General features: G+C 33.5%; 1 protein-coding gene and 1 long non-coding RNA gene across 4 annotated transcripts in view; one reads left to right on the top strand and one right to left on the bottom strand.

Moving 5' to 3' along the window:
- Rock1 (Rho associated coiled-coil containing protein kinase 1) overlaps nt 1-23,637 on the bottom strand; it is a 151,407-nt gene that overhangs the window by 26,832 nt on the left and 100,938 nt on the right. For all 3 annotated transcript variants that reach the window (XM_015482498.2, XM_048806464.1, XM_048806465.1), the window contains 6 exons: nt 15,678-15,784; nt 14,175-14,325; nt 9,721-9,881; nt 7,515-7,699; nt 5,651-5,720; nt 2,694-2,788 (listed from right to left, as the gene is read on the bottom strand). In XM_015482498.2, coding sequence (XP_015337984.2) covers nt 2,694-2,788; nt 5,651-5,720; nt 7,515-7,699; nt 9,721-9,881; nt 14,175-14,325; nt 15,678-15,784 — 769 coding nt within the window. The remainder of the gene's footprint in view (nt 1-2,693; nt 2,789-5,650; nt 5,721-7,514; nt 7,700-9,720; nt 9,882-14,174; nt 14,326-15,677; nt 15,785-23,637) is intronic.
- LOC125617761 lies at nt 11,239-22,035 on the top strand. The gene is made up of 3 exons (XR_007348878.1): nt 11,239-11,262; nt 11,723-11,725; nt 21,798-22,035. It is a non-coding gene; the product is annotated as an uncharacterized LOC125617761 (long non-coding RNA).

Genomic DNA, 23,637 nt, shown 5'->3' with positions numbered 1-23,637 from the left:
TGGGTTCAAGTGATCCTATTGCCTCTGCCTCCTGAGTAGCTGGTACTACTGGTGGGCACCACTATGCCTTACTGTGAACACTTAATTCTTTGCAAGACCTTGATCTAGGTGTTGTGTTGGGGATATAAAACAGAGAAAAATAAAACTCTTCACTTTTCAATGTTTTAAACTTCTTAGCTTGACACACAAGGCCATTTATAATCTGACTCGGATTTATCTCTCTTATCCTTTCTGTCACAAACTAAACTATGTACTGTTCCTCAACTCAAATTAGCCTGGTTTCTACCTATACTATCCCCCTTTTCCGTTACCTCACTCCCTGGCTAAATTCTATTTTTTACTTAGTTCTTAACTCTTTTGGGAAATGTTCTCTGAATCCCACATGGTTAAGAAGAGATATATCCCCCCTTCAATGTGTTTCAAAAGCACTTTGCCTTACCTTAATTAGATCTGTTTCCTCTATCAATTCTTAAGCACTTAAATAACCATAACTTACTAATAATTATATTGTTGGCACAAAGTACAGTGCATAGCAATAGGGATAATCAATACATTTGTCTTAAATAGATAAAACAAGGGCAAACATATTAACCCTATGAAACAAAATAGTATATAGGGAATTAGAGACTCTTTTCACAGTGAATGCACACACCTTGGACTGCACATTACAATGTGGATACCACACAAATGGCAGTTAACAAATTAGACTCTACAATGGGGCTACTGTTGGATTGCCCAGGAAAGGAAGCTTTCTAAATCAGACTATAATTATTAACTCTAACACTTGGCTGCCAAATTAATATGTTGACACTTAATGTGATGCTCAATTTTATGATGATCAACAGCTCAGTAATAAATCATTGTCGATTTTGTGTTTCAAATATTTTAATAACTCAAATAAGGCCACTTAATCATAAAATAAATGTAATTACTACCAAGGCATTATGATATTAAGTCAACAAGGCTAAATAGTAAAAAGTCTCATCCAAGTTTATTTTATAAAATTGTTAAAAATGAATTTAAAATAAAAAATATGTATTCTGAGGTCAGGTGTGTAGCTCAGTGGTAAAGCATGTGCTCAGAATGCATTACACCCTGGGTTTAATCCCTAGCATCAAAAAAACTTACATATCTCAAAACAAATGAAGAGTATAAAAGTGGAACATCTCTACTTCCCTAAGGTGATAAGGATCTAACACTGAATATCTATGGTTGCTAACAATACAAAGAGACAATAAGGCATTGCAAGGTTTCATATAAAGTAGACTTCTCCCTTCTAAAAGTCAGATTTAAACCTATTAATCCTCCAGATCAGGGGTGTCAAATTCCTGTTTCAGATGGTATAAATATTCTAAATCTGCATTAATGTGACTATTGAGTATCTATGAAACATAGGAAGTACATCTAAGGAACTAAAGTTTAATTTCATATAAATGAATTTAAATTTAAATGACTACATGTGGCTAGTGGTTACCATACTAGACAGAGCAGCTCTAGATTTAACAACTGATTTGTGAGAAACACAAAGGAGGTAATGGTTCGACTAATCATGGAAACAGAATCAGCAAAATCACAACTAAGGGAAATACTACATGCCAAAAGATCTACTTAAAAATTTTTAATTTTTTTTCAAAGGAGGTTAAATGAAACAATATAATAATATCAGATAACTAGTTTCAGAGTCCATTCTGACACTCTCTAACTATGTATGAGACCCAGCTAAATGAGTCACTATCTTTTGGGGCCTCTCAGTTCAATTCTAAAATGAGGTTGTTATCCTTAAATAGATTTAAAAGGTTTACTTGTTTATTTAGTGCTGCTAAGATATTAAACCCAGGGCCTTGATCTGGAGTCCATGTTTTCTTCTTCTAAAGTATACATGTAATGGAAATTAACCTGAATCATAATACTAAGAAGACAAAAACCTTCACCTAACATAAAATAATGACTGCAAATAGAGAATGAGTTACCTATACATAAATAAACATCTAAAGATTGACGGACCCTTGAAAACAACTTCTTGTCAGTCTAAAACAGTGAATTTCTATGCAACCACTACATCATTACTTTATTACACTGCTTCTTCACTGTAAAAGTAAATTTCAGCATAGACTAATTTGTTCTCAATTATCCAAGTAAAATGTGTTATACCACTCCCATCAAAATAATGGTACACCTACTCAACCTATGGTACACCTACTCAACCTATGTTTATAGTTTAGACAAAGTGTCCCCCAAAAGCTCATGTGTGAGACAATGCAAAAAAAAGCTTATATGTGAAAGGCTTGGGTTACAAAAGCCTTACATAATCAGTACATTAATCCTCTGATAGGGATTAACTGGGTAGTGACTATAGGCAGGTAGGGTGTTGCCTGGAGAAGGTGGGTCACTGTGGGTGTGCCTTTGGGGTATATATTTTATCCATGGTGAGTGGAGTCTCTGCTTTCCTCTGTCACACCTTCCACTATGACATGCTGCCTCACCTTGGGCTCAAAGCAATGGAGCCAGCTGTCTATGCACTGAGACCTCCGAAACCATGAGCCCCAAATAAAATTTTCCTCTTTTGAAATTGTTGTTGTCAGATCTTTTGGTCAAGGCAACAAAAAAAGCTGACTAAAACAATATCTTTAAGATTAAATTTAAGAATACTTTGTTGTAGTACTGATTCTTATTCTAAAGCAAAATGGACATACTTTTCATTTTGTAGTTCTTGTATCTTCTTTAAATTTTCTCTGTTTTTTTCTTCAATTTCTTCTTTAAGTTCCTTTACCTGGGTTTTATAAAGTGTCTGCAAAACAAGTGATAATAAATGAAGGTTTGTGGTATAAAGGTGTATTAAAAATCGTAATGCAAAAATAAATAAATAAAATTAAACTCATCCCAGAAAAAATATATATGTTTAATATTCATACTTCTTAAAACTTATGTTTTACTTATTTTAGAATATATTTGATTTTTTTTACTTGTTACATATTAAATATTTGTACATTTTGCTTGAGGAATTCTGAATACATCAAAAAATGCCAGTATCAATATTAGTATTTCAAAGTTATGCAAAATAAATAAAAAATTACTGAAATTAGCAAACAAAAAGAAAGAAATAAAGGTTTGTGCTGGGCAGCAGTTCAGCAGTTTCTTATAAACAAGAAACATATGTCCAACAATTCTACTCCCAAATATTTACCCATGACAAATGCAGTTATGTACACAGTCTTGTACATAACTTCCCATTAAAGCGATATTTATTCACAGCAGCTCCAAACCAGAAGCAATTCAGATATTCATTAATACACTTGTTAAAAAACTTATGATGTATTCATACTACTCAGCAATAAAAAGAAATGAACTGATACATACAACACGATAAATCTAAAAAATGTGTTGAGTGAAAGCAACCAGGCATTAAAGAATACACATACTGTTTGATTTCACATATATGAAATCCTATAATAGGTGAAAATAATCAGTAGTGACAGAAAGCAAGTCAGTAGTTGCCAGCAGATGGAGTTGGGTAGGAAGAAAGGGGCCACAAAGAAATTTTCTGTGGTGAAGAAAATGTTGTACATGTTGTGATGGCAGTTACATGAGTGTACATATCTGTCAAACTTCTTAACCCTGTACATATCTATTATATAGAAATTATACTTAATAACATACAAATTGTATTTATTTGAGAAAATATTTTTCAAAAATCTAGACAAGTACTACTCATATAAAGTTCAATTCTTGAACTGAATAAAATTACAAAAAGTACTTCTCTTTTTGGCTGAGGTGGATGGAAAGGGTGGCTGAGAGACAGAAGTATCAACGTAAGAACATATACTTACAGTAGTACAATAGTTCTCAAAAAATCTTTCATTAGGCTTTTGCCAACTCCATCAACAAATGCTGAACAGATCAGACCGAGATGTGGTGCTGAAGTAACAGAAAACTTTAGTTCTGATGTCTATTTCTTTCTTTCTTTTTTTTTTTTTAAAAACAAACCCCACCCATTTTAGCTTAAAAGATGGGATAAGGAAAAAGAATATTAAGGACCAGAGTGTAGCTATAGACGACAACTTTTTATGCTGCAATTACTTCTCTAGAAATAGCACTTCTCGAGGAAAAAATAATTTGTATTGTAATGCAAATGAAGAAAAAAGAGAGGGCTTACTGTAGTTTAAGTGTTTATACTTTTTAAAATTAAAATAATTCATTTGCCTGTAGGAACTAGATTCTCATCTCTTTTCTCATTTTAAATGATGAAATTATATGAGGAATCAGTTAAGGGATAAAATGAAAAGCAATTCAATTTTAAAGTCCAGATTAAAGTTAAATTTTAAGTTTGGTTCATAATAGCTTATTAATTGAATGCTACCTAATGGAATCCTCATAATCAATGGAATAAACTGGAACTAAGAGATGGGGTCAGGTTTTATTATTATTTTGTAGAGGCAAAATCAAGAATCCACAGAAACTACCACAAGTCATTTGATATCCATCTAAAATCTGGAGGCACTGCATGAATATTCTGTGGAAGCAGGCAGATGAAGAATGGAGGATGCTACAGACCACTATGCAGAATTTGGTAGCACATACTTGAATAATTAAGATTAACCTAAACCCGGGGAAAGATTTTAACAATATTGATTATTATTTTTTTTAATTGAAAAGCATTCTTATGATGGCTTCTTAAGCCAAGAAAAATAAAACAAAAAATAGAAAGTCATAGTGTTTATTAGAAGATAAACAGTATATAAAATCAATGTATCATAAAGCTCTAAATTATGTAGAAACTATATAGAGGTCTAATGGTGTTCAGATTTTAAAAATATATATTTTAATTGTAGTTGGACAAAATACCTTTATTTATTTATTTTTATGTGGTGCCGAGGATCGAACCCAGGGCCTTGCACGTGCTAGGCGAGAGCTCTACCGATGAGCCACAACCCCAGCCCTGTTCAGATTTTTTTACTGCACAGATCATTACTTCCAATATCATTCACACTTGGTTTCTAGGGTATGTTCACTAATGTAATCTGAATTTCATGCATTTCATCAAACTGACTTTGACTTGTAGATCAGGTGGCTGCCAGGGTAATACTAACAGTACAAGTTGACAACTATTTAAGATGAAATGAAATGGCAAAGCAGAAGGTTGGCAACCAAAACAAAACAGAGAGGTTTTAATAAAGCTTCAAAGCATCAGCTGTAAATGTTCATTACAGCAGTAAAAATAACTTGGCCTACAGCAAATTAAGAGGTAGAATGATAAATACAGAGGAAAAAGCCAAACAAATTCACTTAATGTGTACACGGAGCTAAAACAGAAAAAAATGCTCTTAAACATTAGTTCTATCTACAACTCAAAGGCCACTTTGATATGTAAAAGTGAGCTATTACTACAAATGGTTTGCTGATAAGAAAGCAGAACCTTTAATAGTCTTATTTATATCTCTAATTTGATGGCAATTTTGGAAATGTTTACACAAAAATGGTCATTTCTTTAAGACCATGAACTCAGATTCAGATATGAAATGTAGGCATAGGGATGAAAAGGGAGAAAACTTCACAGTATTTGAAAAACAATCAGTATGTAGAAAAGATCTAAATGCCTTGTTTTAAGTAAGGTGTTGAAACAGTCCACATGTTAAAAATGATTCTCACTTACTGAGAAATATTGTTCAGCTTCAAGCTGATCTTGTAGCTCCCGCATTTGTCCTTCATTTCCTCTATACTGTCTGCAGATAAAAGGAGAAACAGTAAACAAATGCTTCTATTTATACTAGACTTTAAATTAATCTTAGTTTATTAAAGTTGCTAAAATTAAAAAGATTCCCTACAATAACCTTTTTTTTAAATATACTTCATTATACAGCATTATTTTACTAATTCATTTTGTCAGTCACATTGTCTGGTTCTATCTTCCTCTTTTTGAAATGATGCTATGCAAAGGAGAGGGATTCCTTTTCTAATTAGGGTCACTTTCAGGAGACATTAATTGTGCATCTATTCAAACCAAAAATAAAATTATTTTTTTGTCAATTTTTGTAGAGAAAAGCAATGAGAGGGATACATTTTAAATGCCTTAGGTAACAAGTAAACAAAACTAGGCAGGAATATTTAATAAGCAATTATTCACTATTATATAGCACGGCTAATTAAGCACAAGAAGGGAGTAGTGGAAATTAATAATTAGGAAAGGAAAATAAGAGCAGCAAATTGAGAAAGGAGAAACACAGGCAAAACATGTACAGAGTACACACATAAGCACAACTGATAGGAAAAGACTCAAATGGAACCAGTGCACCTCAAAGACACAGATTTTCAAAGGTTAATAACTTTATCTGTAACTGCTAAATTTGAATATTAGTAATAACTTTGTATTTTTGTACCTAACAAGGCATGTAGTAGATGAAAAGTGTGTTATAATGTCCATTCAATGCTGTGTTGAGAGTTACTTGGGAAGAAGAAAAATATAATTCACATTAATGGGTGAAAATCGTGGCTCTAAAAGGTGTAAAGAATTTTACCAACATAAATCTAACTTTACTTTTCTTTCTTTTTGTACTAGGGATTGAACCCAGGGGCTGATGTCCGCTAAGCAAGCGCATCATCACTCAACTACATTCCCAGCACTCCCATTCCCTGCCTCAGCCTCCTGAGTAGCTAAGATTACAGGCATTCACACCTGTGTCCTGCTTAAATCCAACTTAAGAAAAACTGACAACTTTATCCACGGAACAATGAATTGCAAATAAAACTGGCAAGTGAAAATATTATAAAACAAAATAAATTTAAAGGAAATAAAAATGTATGACTTGGCATAAATTATACCATATTCGATATTAAACTTTTGAAGCATGTCTTCATAAATTCAAAGCAACATGGACACTCCATTTCAAGTAAGCATGTACATCATTTCTCAAGAGTAATACAAAAAGAAAAAAGACATCTTGTACTCTAAGATGCACCAAAACAAACAAATAAATAAATAAATCAGAAAAAAAAAAAACCCTCAGAGACTCATGTCTAATTCTAGACTCCAAAATGAAGAAACCTTGATCATCTCATTAATAAAAAGAAATTTTTGAGGGGGGGGGAATGCTGGGAAGTGATACTGGCCAAATTATATTGTACGCACATGTAAATATGTAACAACAAATCTCATCATCATGTACAACTACAATGCACAAAACAAAAAAACAGAAAATTATCCCTGATTTTTATAACTAGTCTGAAGACATGTGATGACCTTTATGGATACAAAAAACATGAGAAAATTGTGTTTTATCCATCATAAACAGACTTATATAAAGTTTGAAGCCTATTTTTAAATACCTGTATTTTTAATTTAGTAAGTCTTCATTCCAAAGCCTAAATTCCCTTGCAAGTAATTTCCTCTATTTTTAAGGGCTTTTCCTGACTTCTTTTCAGAAACTCTGAGTACATAATCTGAACACACAAAAGATATCAAACACATAAGCCAACATTGAACACAAAAAAGAAAACACAATGGTATTTTCAATACTTACTTTGTAAGCTGAGCTAACTCAAATTCTAATAATCTCTTTGCTTCCAATAAAGTATTTATTTCTTGTTTCATCTGCTTTTCTAAACCTTTTAAATTATCTGCCTCAAATGCTTGAGTCTTCAATTCATTTTGTAACAACAGTCGCTTATTGGATTCTTGCTCTAATTGCAGGCTTAGATTCTTAACCTAAGGGTGAGAAAAATAATTAACATCTTAAATTTCTTTACAATAATTTATTTAGAATTATTTGAAAGAATACTAATCAAACCTCAAAAATATAATAATTCTTTATTCTAATAAAGAATATTAGTATTCTAATAAGTCTCCATTTTTCTTTATGTTTATTATTGGATATTTACTAATAAGTCAAATCAATTCCCAAATTTCAAGTTTTGTAAAAAAAATATATATATATAGTTTCTTTCTACCTTAACTAACATCAACATTTTGGAATACAAAGTGATCATAAAAGCCACTTTTTTTTTGGGGGGGGGGGGGACAATCCAAAAGGGTATTTAAAATTTACTGTTTATTCATAAATGCTCTAGTATACAACCTTCCAAAGCTTACAAAACAAATTCAATATTTAATTTATAAATATTTGTTACCAATATTTATAAAATACTAGGTGATGGGACCAATGAATCAAAAATTCTTATGATGGTTTACAGTGCTTTCATGATCCACTCTGTTATGTGACAGACCACTTCTCTAATCCTATCACTGGTCATTCTCTACAATGTTATCATATTATTCAGATCCTCAAATGCAGTAAACTCTTCATCTCATAATTCTTACACATGCTATTCCTTCTATCTTCTTCTTTGAAGGGTTATAAACTAGAGCACATCCAAACTAATTACTAAAAATTTATTCATTCCTCAGCTCTTAAGTGTCACGCCCTTAGCAAGCCCTTCTTTAACTCTCAGATGTGATTAGTTACATACTACAGCATTCCATACTTTCTTTTTTTTAACTACCTGGCATGCTTGTAATTTTAATATTCCACATTTCCCTCTCTGTGATAAACTCTCAAAAGATTACACCTACCTTATTTACCTCAGTAACCCCAACTCCTAGCACAGAGTTTGCGTATAATAACAGGTAGTCAAGAATTATGTTTTTTTTTTAATATTTTATTTACATTTTAGTTTTCGGCAGACACAACATCTTTGTATGTGGTGCTGAGGATCGATCCCGGGCCGCACCCATGCTAGAAGAGCGCGCTACCACTTGAGCCACATCCCCAGCCCCAAGAATTGTTTTTAAAGTGACTATTATCTTTCAAATTTCCAACATACATTCCTCCAGTGTGCCAGCTCTGAAAGGCATCTCTAATCTCTCTCCATTTTAGTTAATTCTATATACCAATACCAGATTAATTTTCCTAAAAGAATGTTGTCACCTAAAGCTACTACACAAGTTTTAGAGTATCAATACTTTGGTCCCAAAATTTCTCCCATGATAACTCAACATGTCTTTTCTTCTTCTGGTCAGATCAAGTTCCCTTTTGCCCTTTACTCACATATCTTATTACCTATCAAGGGGAGTGGATACTGGGGATTGAACTCAGAGGTACTCTTCCCAGCCCTCTTAATTTTTTATTTGAGATAGAATCTTGCTAAATTGCTCAGGTTAGTCTCAAACTTGCTATCCTCCTGCCTTACCTCCCATGTAGCTGGGATTATAGGATGCTCCCCTACCCCCAGCTCAGTCTTTAATTTGTATCTTACATTGATAATATTTCCTCTACCAAGTTAAGTCTTGGGAAGGCTTTTCTATTTTCAGGCTTACAAAGAATTTCCAAAGCATGTATAATATACCAACATATATTATCTTTTCGTCTTTTTAGCAACAGCTTTATAAATGTGTAAACCAAGTTTGCTTGTTTGTTTAAGCCAAGTAAGTTGTGTAACCCAAGTAAGTTTGTTTTTTAGTAGAATATCAGTTTCTTCAGGGGAGGAACTATGACATTTCAATGCAGTTGTACTGTCATAATGCAAAATGAAAAAAATTCTATGAAGTAAAGAATTTGAAACGAAAATTCTAGGTGCTAGGATAACCATATATTGTAGGGAACATAAAAACATGTAAGTCATTTCATTCAAATTTCCATTGTATTTAAATTACTGATAATGGCTCTTCACACATAACTTACAATTGTTTCTGTTCTAAAAAAAAAAAAAATTAGTGTGATTTTTTCTTACTTCATCCTCCATCCTTTCTTTATTTTCAGTCAAATGTTCCAGCTTCTGCTGAGATTGTTTCAGATCAACATCTAACATAGAACATTGTTTCTCAATCTGAACAACTCTATTTTCAGCCTTCTCTCGAGCTTCTCTCTCTTCCTTCAGCTTTTTTTCCATCTCTGTATAATAGAAAAAAGTTAAAAACATGCACTTGAAAGAGTACCTTAGTATTTTTCACTTTTCATGGTCTGTAAACTGGTTTTAAATGTCTCTACTATTTTTATTCTGGGACCCAGAATAATAACTTCCAATGTTATTTGAATTATTTGTGTGGTAAGGATCTCTAAAGTAAAAGTTATAAAATACAATAAAGTAGTACAATAGTACCTTTTAAATCCAGGCCTTGCCCAATGATGTAAGAGATTATTTAGTACCATTTTCAGAGTAGAAGGTAAAGACAAAAGAATAACTAAAGAGAAAAATGAAAGTAGACTAGGTAAAAGCAGAAATATATAGTTATATGTATATATAGTTATTAATACCTTGCATTGTTCTGAAAAAGTTTCAAGAGGCTTAAGGCTATAATAGGAAGGATGATTAGATTCCATGGTATTCTAAGAAACCTACTTAATTATTACCAGAAGATATTTGTCTACACTGAGGTGCCTTTTTTGAGAAGTTGGTTTCAATGGTTAACTAGTAATTTGCACCAATAGGATTCAAACATAGTTAAATCTGCTCTCTCATTCTCAGAGACTGCCTTCTAGGTGACAAAATAGAAACCATCAGATGAAGTTCCTTATAAAAACATATACTGGAGAAAAGATAGCCTCTTCAACAAATGGTGCTGGGAAAATTGGAAATCCATATGTAGTAGAATGAAATTTAATACCTATCTCTCACCCTGCAAAAAACTCAACTCCAAGTAGATCAAAAACCTAGGAATTAGATCAGAAACACTGAACATACTTAGAAGAAAATATAGGTCCAATACTCCAACATATTGGATCAGGAACTGATGTCCTTAAAAGACTCCTGAAGTACAAGAAGTAAAATCGAGAATCAATAAATGGGATGGTATCAAAGTAAAAAGCTCCTTCACAGCAAAGGAAACAATCAGGAGCACGAAGAAAGAGCCTACAGAGGGGCTGAGATTGTGGCTCAGAGGTAGAGCGCTCATCTAGCATGCATGAGGCACTGGGTTTCATCCTCAGCACCACATAAATATAAAATAAAGACACTGTGTCAACCTATAACTAAAAAATAAATATTAAAAAAGAAAGAAAGAGCCTAACAGAATGGGAGAAAATCTTTGCCACCTGTACCTCAGATGGGGCAAAAAAAAAAAAAAAAAAAAAAATCAAATAACCAATCAATAAATGGGCTTCCTTTGCTGAATAGGCACTTCTCAAAAGAAGAAATATGAATGGTCAACAAATATATGAAAAAATGTTCAACATCTCTAGCAATTAGAGAAATGAAAATTAAAACTACACTGAGATTTTATCTCACTCCAGTCAAGATGGTGACAATCAGGAATACAAATAATAATAAATGTTGGTGAGGATATGGGGAAAGGGTACACTCACTCACACATTGCTGGTAGGACTACAAATTGGTTAAACTACTCTGGAAAGTAGTATGGAGATTCCTTAAAAAAAAAAAAACAAAAAAAACCCTAGGAATGGAACCACCATTTGACCTCTGTTATTCTACTCCTTGGTATATATATCCAAAGGAGTTAAAATCAGCATACTACAGTGACATAGCCACATCAGTGTATATAGTATCACAATTCACAATAGCTAGGCTGTGGAACCAACCTAGGTGCCCCTCAACAAATGAATGAATAAAGAAAATGTGGTATAAATACACAATGGAATATAACTCAGCCATAAAAAAGGATGATTTATGGCACTGTTGGTAAATGGATGAAACTGGAGACTATCACGTTAAGTGAAATATGCCAGTCCCAAAGCCAAAGGTCAAATGTTTTCAATATGTGGATGCTAACCCATAGTAAGTGGGTGGGCTGGGGGAGAAAGAATAGAAATTCAGTAGATTAGACAAATGGGAATGAAGGGAGACAGGACAGGAAAAGGAAAGATAATGGAATGAATCTGACATAATTTTCCTATGAAATACACCACAGTGAATCCCACCATTTTGTACATCCACAAGAATGGGGCCCTAATTAGAATAAGATATATTCCATGCTTATATAATTATATCAAAATGATTTTCACTGTCATGTATAACTAAAAAGTATCAATTAAAAAAACAGGAATATCCAAATTGGGGAGAAAAAAAAAAGAAATTGCCCTCTGATTTCATGTATGACACCAATTTCTCTGTCTTAAACTGAGTGAATGATTTGTGGCTTACAGGTGAGATTCTCTCCCACACATAGCTATTGTGTGTGAATCTAGGAGGAAGAACAGAGAGATGAGAAGCCAGAGATTCTGTCTGCAGTGTGTGTGTGTTTTAACAGAATGTGTGTGTGTGATAAGAAGGTGGTGTTCTCCAGTGAATATATGGTTAGAAAGAAACTAAAAAAAGAAAAACAACAACAACAAAAACATAGAATGTTAAGCGGCCAAGTAGTTCTACTTGATTTCAAAATCTAGTTTCAAGACGACCAGATGGCCATTAACCAGATTAGTGAGACTAAAATATAAGAGCAGGTCTGGTGAATAAGATCACACTAGTTTTCTTTTTTACAAATGAAATTTAAGGTGCCAACTGACACATTCAGTAGTAGGTTAAGAGTGAGCAGAAGGTGAAAAAAGACTTTTTTTTTTTAAGTTTGGTTATTTTAACGGGATGGATAATAGGTTGCTGCAAGGGTTTATCTATTAGGTTTTTTTTTGTTGTTGTTGTTTTAATATTTTTTTTTAGTTGTACATGAATTTTATTTATTTATATGTGGCACTAAGGATCGAACCCAGGGCTATAACCCCAGCCCTGTCAGTTTTTAAGAAGCTCAGTGGTAGAGTGTTTGACAAGCTAGCATGCATGACGCACATGATTTAAACCCTAGCCACTAAGCCCCCGCCAAAAGATGGGCAAGATATGTATATGTTTGTAGCCCCTGTCCAGCACGAGCTACTGAACTGAGGTCACTCGGGTAAACTTGGAGTGACACAAAATGACCACGCAGACATGGAAATACCTTTTTCTGGGCTTCAGGACGGTTTCCCTGCCTCCAGCAGCAAGCTCCCAAAAGAAGGGCAAGAGAAAAACAAGAGAGGCTGACAAGAGAGAGGGAGCACGTTCTGAGGCTTGGTTTTTATTTTTTGGGGAAGCTAATCCATGGAACATTCTATCAAAAAAAAAGGGCAAAGGGGTAAGATTACAATAAACAGGTGGGTGTAATTCAACCCCATTGGGTGATGCCCACTCCCAAAGCTGCACCTTTCTTATCCAAGCGGAGGTAAAGTCCACTTGCAATGAAGGTACCTGTCCAGTACCTCTTTACTCAGGACTTAAAGGTGTGTGCATAGCTCCTGTTCAGGGCGGCCCCCCCACATATGTTTATAACAAGAAAGAAACAAGTGGTAAAGTGAACATTGAGGACAAAAAAAAAAGAGAAAAAGGATAAGTAGTTAGGATAAGAGGTGACTAGTTTTGCTTATAGTTAGAACATATTATATAGGAAGAAGGTTACCCTTTTAGAAAGATAAGATAGGTAAAGAAGTAGGATAGACTGGTAAAAGTAAGAGAACTAGATTTAGAATAGCTTAGACCTATGCTTTTATTATTTCTCTGACAAACTGAAAAAACTAGAATGATAAAAAAATGGAATGGGGGTGGGGGCTGGGGTTGTGGCTAGCGGTAGAGCACTCGCCTCCCACGTGTGAGACCCTGGGCTCAATCTTCAGCACCACATAAAAATACATAAACAAAATAAAGATATTGTGCCCATGTATAACTAAAAAATATTTTTTAAAAAATGGAATAGAAAGTTTGAAAAGAGAAATAAAGGTCTGGAAGTTCCTTCTGATGAGAGATATATTTAAAAAACTGATGGAGGTTAGAAGTAATGCACTAATATTCATCTAAAGTACTATTTAATATAAAACAAAAAAGTGGTTGGTCTGAATTATGGTTATCTTTGTAGGCTAAATACAGTGGAAATATAAAGGAACATGAAAATTGGAGGTACAAAGTAAGAAAGCAGATGAATTAACAATGAGGTCCACAATGGATCAGGAAGAAAATCAAGGAAAGGGCTAAAAAACTGAGAAAGAAGAAAGACTCCACTAACTTTTATAGGAAAGAGACGGTAAAAAAATAGAGCAATAGAAGGTTAATTGTAATTTTTTTAAAAAGCGGCTAAAAAAAGGAAAGAAATCCTTTCCCAAGTTATTATTATAATTATTCTTTCCACTATAAAGTTTTGATCAAAAGCAAATTTCTATAGGCATTACTTAAAATTAATCTTGTCAAAAATATTACAACTCAACACTTACCACACATTGCAACAGACTTTGCCTCTTCAATAGACTGATGTTTATCAGTTAAACGAGCTTTGGTTACTTTGTGTTCATTTACCTCTTGTTCTAACCTTTGTTGCAATGATTTAAGCTTGTAGTTTAAATCTATCTCTAAATTATTCTTTTCCTGTAAAATTGGAATGTGAAATCACATAAAAACCATGAAACAGGCACATGATTAAATCTTACATTATTTAATATCCCAAAAGAGATAAATGCATTACTTTTTAAATCACAATAAACATATCTAAAAGCAAAATATCACTTTTTATTTTCTCCCCTTTTTTCCTGTTTGAATCACTAACCATGGCTAGTGTTGAACAAGTTGTGCTGGTGGTTGCATTCAGGATGATTCACTGCTAGGATCACAAATGAATAATCTTTCAGTTTATTTATTTTTTTTAACCACCATTTTGTAAAAACAGTATTAAACTATTTTTATTTATGTTGACACTTATACCCGCATTTACTTTTCTTTAACAAAAGAGACATCTGATGGCAAGTCATTGAGATAGAAAGGGAGAAGTAGTAAAAATGTATTCCATTTCTTTTTGTGTACTTCTATTGATTCTTTCATCCTATTTCCATATTTACACAAGCTTGGCCATCAAAAACTCTTCTAAAAGTTACAAAATATGTTCAAAAGCCAAGATAAAGGGCTAGAGTTGTAGCTCAGTGGTATAATGTTTGCCTAGCATGTGTGAGGCACTGGGTTTGATCCTTAGCACAATATAAAAATAAAATAAAGGTCCGTGGACAACAAAAAATATATATTAAAAAATAAACAAATCCTTCTTAAAACAATAATGGAAAGTAAAATGGTGCANTGTCTCTAAGCAACCCTGTTAGTAAAAAAAAAAAAAAAAAAAAAAAGGTCCAGATAAGTTAGTAGCTTTTCTGATAATTTATCTGAGGTTCTACTCAATTTACAACATTTCAGGGAGGCCCTGAAAAAGACATAGATCAGTAAATTATCAATTTAATCCTTTCCTCAAAGTATGTAATAGAGGATAACAAATATTTGATTGTTCAATGTAAAGGCTAATTGTTCATGCTCTTTTCTATTTTGCTGAATTTTACAAATAAAATGGATTAAAAGTGCATGGTCTACTAAATACTAATCCTTTATTTTCCTTTTTTTTTTATAAGACATTATAGTAAGAATGAGCACCTTCTTCTTACCCATATAAAAGTAACCTAGAAAAAATTTATTTTTAAAAGTTATTTCCATCCAAAACAATTTGTGTTGATCTTTTAAATGTTAAACATCTAACTCTCTCAAGAATACAAACAAAAATAATAGAATAAGAAGACCCTGAGTAAGACATACATCCCCACATACTAATAAACCAATCAAACAGAAAAGCTTTTAGAAATATACCTAAACATTACAAATGAATGCTATTTTATAAACACACCTCATAAATTTTGATGATTTTTAAATACTATCTTATAATTGATACATGTTATGTTATTTACCTTTTCTGAATGATTAAGCATGTCTTGAGCCTCTTTTCTTTCTCCCTCCACTCTTTCAAGATTATGTTTGAGATGCTTCACCTCCTCTTGTAAAGATGTAATTCGAGCTATCAAATGAGAAAAAAAAAAAAAAAAGTTTAAGTCTGTTACCACTAAAAAGAAAAGATTTTTTTTCCCCAGAAAGATTATTAAATTTTAAAAAAGTAACTGAGTGTGGTGGTATATACCTATAATCCTAGCCACTGGGGAGGGCTGAGGCCGGATAGCATGTTCAGAACAACTTAGCGAGACTCTGTCTCAACATAAAAAATAAAAAGGGATGGGGATGTAACTCAGTGGTTAAGTGCCCCTGAGTTCAGTCTCCAGTAGCCAGCCCCTCCCCCCAAAAAAGAATAAAAATATAAATGGTAGCTAGATATCTTCTAATATATATTCTTTCTTGTACAACTAGTCAAAAAGATGAAGCCTGAGCAGGGGCTAGAAATCAGACCCAAGTAATAATGCATGCTCATTTCTAGCACATTAAAACTAACATTCTTTAGTTGATTAAGGCAAGTATTCATTAAATGTCATGAATGTGCTAGACACTATGCAGTGTTTAACAAATTTCGGTGTGTGTGTGTGTGTGTGTGTGTGTGTGTGTGTGTTTTGGTACTGGGGATTGAACCCAGGGGTGCATAACCACTGTTCCACACTTTCAGTCCCTTTTTATATTTTATTCAGAGACAGGGTCTTGCTAAGTTGCTGAGGCTGGCTTTAAACTCACAATCTTCCTGCCTAAGCCTTCCAAGTAGCTCCTCCATCTCAGACACCAGGGACATACATATAACCCTTAAGAAATACCACTATATACAACACCACAGTGACTATATTAGGATTGATAATACTTGAATATTGTCCTTGATAAGGATGTCAAGCAACTAAAACTCTCATATACTGTTAATGAATATAAACTGGTACAGCTACACTTTGAAATATTTGAAAGTATTTATTAATAGTAAACACACATATATATCTTATGACTCTGCCACTCCTAGGTGTCTCCTCAACAGAAAGCACATATATGATTACCAAAAAGTACATACAATAACGTTCATATTAGTGCTCTTCAAAAGAGCCCCTAAAAGGAAATAATCAGAATATCTATTTACCATAGAACAACTGACAAATAAATTGCAGTGATTATATGTAATAAATGGAATACATAATCAAGGGGAAAGAACAAACTACTTCCATATATAACAATATGGATGAACCTCACAAATATGTGAGTCTAAAAAGCCAGAAAAAGGAATGTTTACTACATGACTCTATTTATAAAAATTTCAAAAACAAGCAAAAAGGAAAACTAATTTATGATGTTTTGTCAAAGTAGTCATTATTTTAGGGTGAGAAGGTTAGTAACTAAGAGGAATCCCACGGGACTTCTGGGTTGCTTGGCATGTTCAATTTCATGATGTTCCTATTATGAAAATTGTTCCCTTTCTCCCTCCCTCCCTTCCTTACCTCATTCTTTCTCTCTCCCTGCCCCATCTATCTTTTTTTTCTATTTGTAGTACTGACAAGTGAACTCAAGGGCACTCTACCACTGAGATATATTCCCAGTCTTTTTTTTTTTTTTTTCTTAAAGTACTGGGGATTGAACCCAGGGGTATTTTACCATTAAGCCATATCCCCAGCCCTTTTTATTTTTTATTCTGAGACAGGGTCTTACTAAATTGCTTAGGCTCTTCATTAAGTTGTTGAGGCTGGCCTCAACCTCAAACTTGCAACCCTCCTGCCTCTGCCTCCTACAGGTGTACACCACCACGTCTGGCTATATGTACATTTTTATATATTGTATTTTCATTTGTGTAGATGTGTTAAGTTCAACAAAAGTCTTACTTAAATCTGAAAGTGTTAAAATCTCCAAATAAAATATATCTACAAAAAGGTATAAACTTGAGGTTCACCAATAATATGCAACAAGTAAAAACAAATGAATGGGGACGTCACTCAGTGGTAGAGTGCTGGCCTAGCATGTGTGAGACCCTGGGTTCGATCTCCAGCACCGCAAAAAAGAGAGAGAGGAAAAAAAGGTAAATAACAGGAAAATACATATTAAGAAAAAAAGTTTCAATATTTGATATATTTAATTCACTTATAGTAATACAAATTCTAATCCACTAAAATGATGGTCATTACAAAGAAACAAAAAGGCATTTGTGAAATACCCACAGCTACCATATTCAATGAGCAAACCAATAAGAAAATTCCATTTATAAGCATATCCCCAAAAAAGAAACTTCCCATAAAGAAATTTAAACAAGGAAGCGTAAGGCCTGTTCACTGAAAACTAAAAGCATTTCTAAACCAAGTGTAGTAATGCATGCCTATACTTGAATATTGTCCTTGGAGACTGTTCTCAGGAGGTTGAGGCAGGAGAATTATTTGAGCCAAGGAGTTCAAGGCCAGTCTGGGCAACAAAATGAGACCTTTTCTCAAAAACAAAACAACAAACAAAAACAACAAAATAATAAAACATTGCTTAAAAAAAAAAAAAAAACTATACCCCATGTTCATGGAATGGAAGACAATTTTATTAAGCTAGCAATACTACCCAAAGCAATCTGTAGATTCAACCTTCAAAAATTCCAACAGTCTTTACTGAATAGTGGAATACCCAACCCTTGAATTCACAGGGAACTGCAAAGAACAGCTAAAATATAATTGCAATACAATAATACCAGAGGACTCAAATTTCCCAATTTCAAATCTTGATATAAAGCTACAGTGATCAAAACAATGCAATACTAGTGTAAGATACCAATACAAACCCATGGAATAGAACTGGAGATCCAGAAATAAACCCATACATCTATGGGAAATTTGTTTTATTTTTTCAGTGTTAGGAATTGAACCCAGGGCCTCATATGCATGCTAAGCAAGAGCTCTCCCATCAAACTCCATTCCCAAGGCATTTTTAAAAACCAGAATAGTCTCTTCAGCAAATGGTGCTGAAAAACTGGATATCAAATGCTCACCATTATGAAAAGCACTGCTAAGCCAAGTGTAGTAATGCATGCCTATACTCCTAGTTATTCATTTCATTTCATTATGGAGATGAAAATGAAAACCACAGTGAGGGCTCGGGTTGTAACTCAGTAGTAAAACACTTGCCTAGCATATATGAAGCACTGGGTTTAATTCTCAACACCACATATAAAAATAAATAAAATAAAGGTCCGTGGACAACAAAAAATATATATTAAAAAATAAACAAATCCTTCTTAAAACAATAATGGAAAGTAAAATGGTGCAGACATTGCAAAGAACAGTCTAGAAGTTCCTCAAATGTTAAACATAATAATTACCATATAACCCAGCAACTCTACTTCTAAATATATTCTCAAAACAGCTAAACATAGATACCCCAACAAACAAATACTTGTACACAAATGTTCATAGCATTGCTATTCATAATAGCTGAAAGGTAAAAAAAAAAAAAAAAAAAAAATCAATGAGAAGCTATGCAAACTGCTGTCTAATACAACAGAATACTTCTCAGCCATTAATGGAGTACTGATATATTTTAGAATACAGATGAACTTTAAAATCTTTACACTATATGAAAGAAGTCAACATAAAAGGATACCTATTGTATGATATCATTTATAAGAAATATATAGAACAAATAAAATTCAGAGACAGGAGATTGGGGGCTGCCAGGAGCTAGATGGAAAGGAAAATAGGGAAACCCAGCTTAATGGGTACAGAGGTTTCTTTGGGGGTAATGAAAATGTTTTGGAACTAGACAGAGGAGGTAGTTGTATAACATTTTGAAATTGAGATATGGTATTTCTGTTCTAATACTTTGATAAAAGAAAGAAAGAAGCATTTAATCTGACTTTCTTTTATAAGGTGACCTTCAAGGAAACCTGATGAGAAGTTTCTCTTCACAGTAGTATTCCAGTTAAAAATTAAGAAAGGATAAAATTACAAGATCACTATTTCTGCAAATGCTTAAAGAAACAAAATTTAGTTAATAATCATCAGTGTCTGCCAACACCAAAAAGAGACTTTATGTGCCTCGTAGTGTCTAAACACCAGTTAAGTATCCCTGTCAAACACTGCAAGTCTCTAGATCTAACTTCCAATTTAAAGTACTACAGGGGATAGAGCAACATATTAAATGACACTGGCAGATAATTTCAGCAAAATCCAGAATGGGAGATACTCGTAGGTCAAAATCCTGATTTGTTCAACCACAAATAAGAGCAACAAGAGAATACAATTAACAAAATAGGATAAACATATATTAAAAGAAACTTGAAACATATTAATAAAATACAATGTACATATTTTGAGTGGCTGAATGTTTGAAATTTTAATTCAAGTAAAATAAGTCCAGTAACAAGAACAAATTATAAAAATATTGGAGGAACTTGAGCACTTAGTAGATACCTTTTTATCTTATTTCTTTATTTTTTTAGTTGTAGATGAACACATAACTTTATTTTATTTATTTATTTTTATATGGTCCTGAAGATGGAACCCAGTGCCTAGCAAGTGCTCTACCACTGAGCCACAACCCCAGCTCCTCAAAAGTTAACTTCTTTTCCAGCTTTCATAATGATATTATGGTTATGTTTTATTTTAAAAAATCCATATTTTTAAGAGATGCTGAAATATTTACCAAATTAAACAATACTGATGCCTGACATTTGCTTCAAAAGAATTCAATATGAGAGGACTAGGGAGGCGGGCAGGGGAATAAAAATGAAACAAGACTGGCTACCAGATGATTGAAGCTGGATGATGAAAACGTATGGTCATTTTGGTATTTTACTTTGGTATATGTCAGAAATTTTCCAAAATAAAAAGTTAAAAGAAAAATTAACTAAGTGATATAGTTTTTGAAAAAAAAAAAAAAGGTTTTTAAAAATGGCTTATTTTTAAACATGTCTTCTGCATTTTAATCTGAAAAATCAATAACAAACTTACTATATGAAAAAGTTTGTCATTTCAATTAAAATTTTCATTCCTCCATGATATTTTCATCTTTCTCTATTCCTTTTCATTAAGCATCTACAGCCTAAACTTTTGGAAGCTTACTTTCCTGTATTGGCTGCCTTAATGAAACACTAGTCCAGCTGCTGGCAAACATCAGGACTACAGTCTGTTTCTATAGAGACCTGAAACTAAGAGTATCTTTTCTATTCTTCTTTTGAAACAGGGTCTCACTGTGTTGTCCAGACAGGTCTTGAACTCCTAGGCTGAAGTGATCCTGCCTCAACCTCCCAAGTAGCTGGACTACTGGTGAAAACCACCATGCCTGGCTTTTAATTTTTTTAAAGGGTTACAAAAAAGAAGAATGTACAACAAAGATTATATGTGGCCCTAAGATATTATATATAATCCAATTATATTTAGGAAGTCTCTCACACATACACTGACCACTCGTGTACATGAAGGATATTTAATTAGGGAATAACAACCATGAGTCTGCCAGAAGCCCAGCAGCCCAAACTAAAAGAAATTTATACTTGAAGGATCTAAAAATTCTTAAGGACCGTAAAAGATTAACGTAAAAATTATGATTCTTGGGGCTGGGGATGTGGCTCAAGTGGTAACGCACTCGCCTGGCATGCGCGGGGCGCTGGGTTCGATCCTCAGCACCACATAAAAATAAAGATGTTGTGTCCACAGAAAACTAAAAAATAAATACTTTTTAAAAAAATTTTCTCTCTCTCTTAAAAAAAAAATGATTCTTTTAACCACACTGCATTAACAGAAGTATAAAAAATGATAAGTTGATTAATAATACATCATGCCATGAACTCTTCTTAACTTTAAACAATATCTAAAAAAATTAGATTCAGTTAAAAAAAAACACTACTGGGGCTGGGGATGTGGCTCAAGTGGTAGCGCGCTCGCCTGGCATGCATGCGGCCCGGGTTCGATCCTCAGCACCATATACAAACAAAGATGTTGTGTCCACTGAAAACTACAAAATAAATATTAAAATTCTCTCTCTCTCTCCTCTCTCTTTAAAAAAAAAAAAAAACCACTACTGATTAAGCACAAAGATAATGGCCTCTCCCTTGGAAGCAAGCAGTCTAAAGCTTGGTCATATTGGAGAGAATGTGGAGAAAAAAGAATACTTTTACACTGTTGGTAGGATTGTAAATTAGTACAACCACTGTGGAATCAGTTGGAGGCTCTGCAAAAAACTAGGCATGGAATCACTATAAGATTGAGCAGTATTACTCCTTGGTATTTATCCTAAAGAATTAAAGTCATCAGGGCTGGGGCTGTAGCTCAGTGGTGGAGTGCTTGCCTAGCATGCATGAGTGTTGGGTTTGATCCTCAGCATCACATAAATATAAACAAATAAAATAAAAGCATTCTTTCCACCTACAACTCCAAATAATAATAATAATAATAATAATAATAATAATAATAGAATTAAAGTCATCATACTATATAGATACATGCATACCCATGTTTATAGCAAAACAATTCACAAAACCAACTATGGAACCAGCCTGGGTGTCCATCAACAGATGAATAGATTAAAAAAATAGAAAATGTGGTGTATATATACACAATGGAGGGTTTTGTTTTGTTTTGTTTTGTATTTTAACCCAGGATTAAACCCAGGGGCACTGAGCCACATCCCTATCCTGTTTTATTTTTTATTTTGAGTCAGGGTCTCATTAAGTTGCTCAGGGCCTCACTAAACTTCTGAGGCTGGCTTTGAACTTGTGATCCTTTTGCCTCAGCCTCCCAAGCTTCTGGGATTATAGGCATGTGCCACCATGTCTGGCCACAATGGAGTTTTATTCACTATAAGAAAAATGAAATTATGTCATTTGTAGGAAAATGAATGGAACTAGAGACCATTATGTTAAGGGAAATAAGTCAAATTCAGAAGGTTAAGGGTTGTTATGTTTTCTCAGCTATTGGCTGAATGATATATGAACATGTAACAACAAATCCCATCATTGTGTACAACTATAATAGACCTATAAAAAATGTGGAAAAAAAAAGCTTAGTCATAGCCGTGAGCAATGGTACATGCCTGTAATCCCAGCAGCTCAGAAGGCTGATAGGAGGTTCAAAACCCAGCCTCAGCAAAAACGAGGCGCTAGGCAACTCAGTGAGATCCTTTCTCTGAATAAAATCTACAAAATAGAGCTGTGGATGTGGATGTGGCTCGGTGGTTGAGTGATGCTGAGTTCAATCTCCAGTACCAAAAGAAAAAAAAAGCTTGGCCATAAACAGAAGATAGAAAATTTAAAAGAATGTTAGAACTTGAAGGATTTCTAGAGGTAATCTAATCATTCTCCTTGGTTTACAGATAGAGAAAGGAGATGAGATAGCTAATACACTGTACAAAAGGGCCTAGAAAAACTTGACTCAAGGAAGTTAAGTATGAGGCTTTCCTAAAACATGCAAAGAGGCTACTTTCTTGGTTATAGTCAGATCTATTTTAAGCCTGGTGCCTGGGAAGTAAGATTTCACAATAATCCTTAGCTCTGAACCAATGAGAGATCCTATTTTTGTTTCCAAAGTTACAAAAACTGACCCTGACCTCTCTCCAAAGAATTATAGCTAATCATCAAACCCCATGAGACCCAAACTATGTTCCATCTGTGACTAAGGTTAAAACAGACTCCCCCCACCAACCAATTCTTTCCTTAGAGGTCTGGCAACTTCCATGTGTATCTGATTTGATTAGGTAGCATGGATGCTGCTACTAATAGCAATAAAAAAATTGAAAAAATATCTGAGAGGTGGGTAGAGCCAGGCATCTCTGAAATAAAACCAGATAGATGTTATTTACTATCATAAAACTATTGGCCTTTACATACTCTTTTATACTTGATCTTCTCCCTTTAAGATTCACAAATACTACTATCTTTAGTCCCAACCTTCCAAGTATATAACTCTCTTTTTATAATGAGATTCTATTTCT

Source organism: Marmota marmota, unplaced genomic scaffold (genome assembly GCF_001458135.2).
Source record: "Marmota marmota marmota unplaced genomic scaffold, marMar, whole genome shotgun sequence".
Lineage (NCBI taxonomy): Eukaryota > Metazoa > Chordata > Mammalia > Rodentia > Sciuridae > Marmota > Marmota marmota.
The sequence above is the reverse complement of the archived record's forward strand: the minus strand, read 5'-3'. Positions and strand labels throughout refer to the sequence as shown.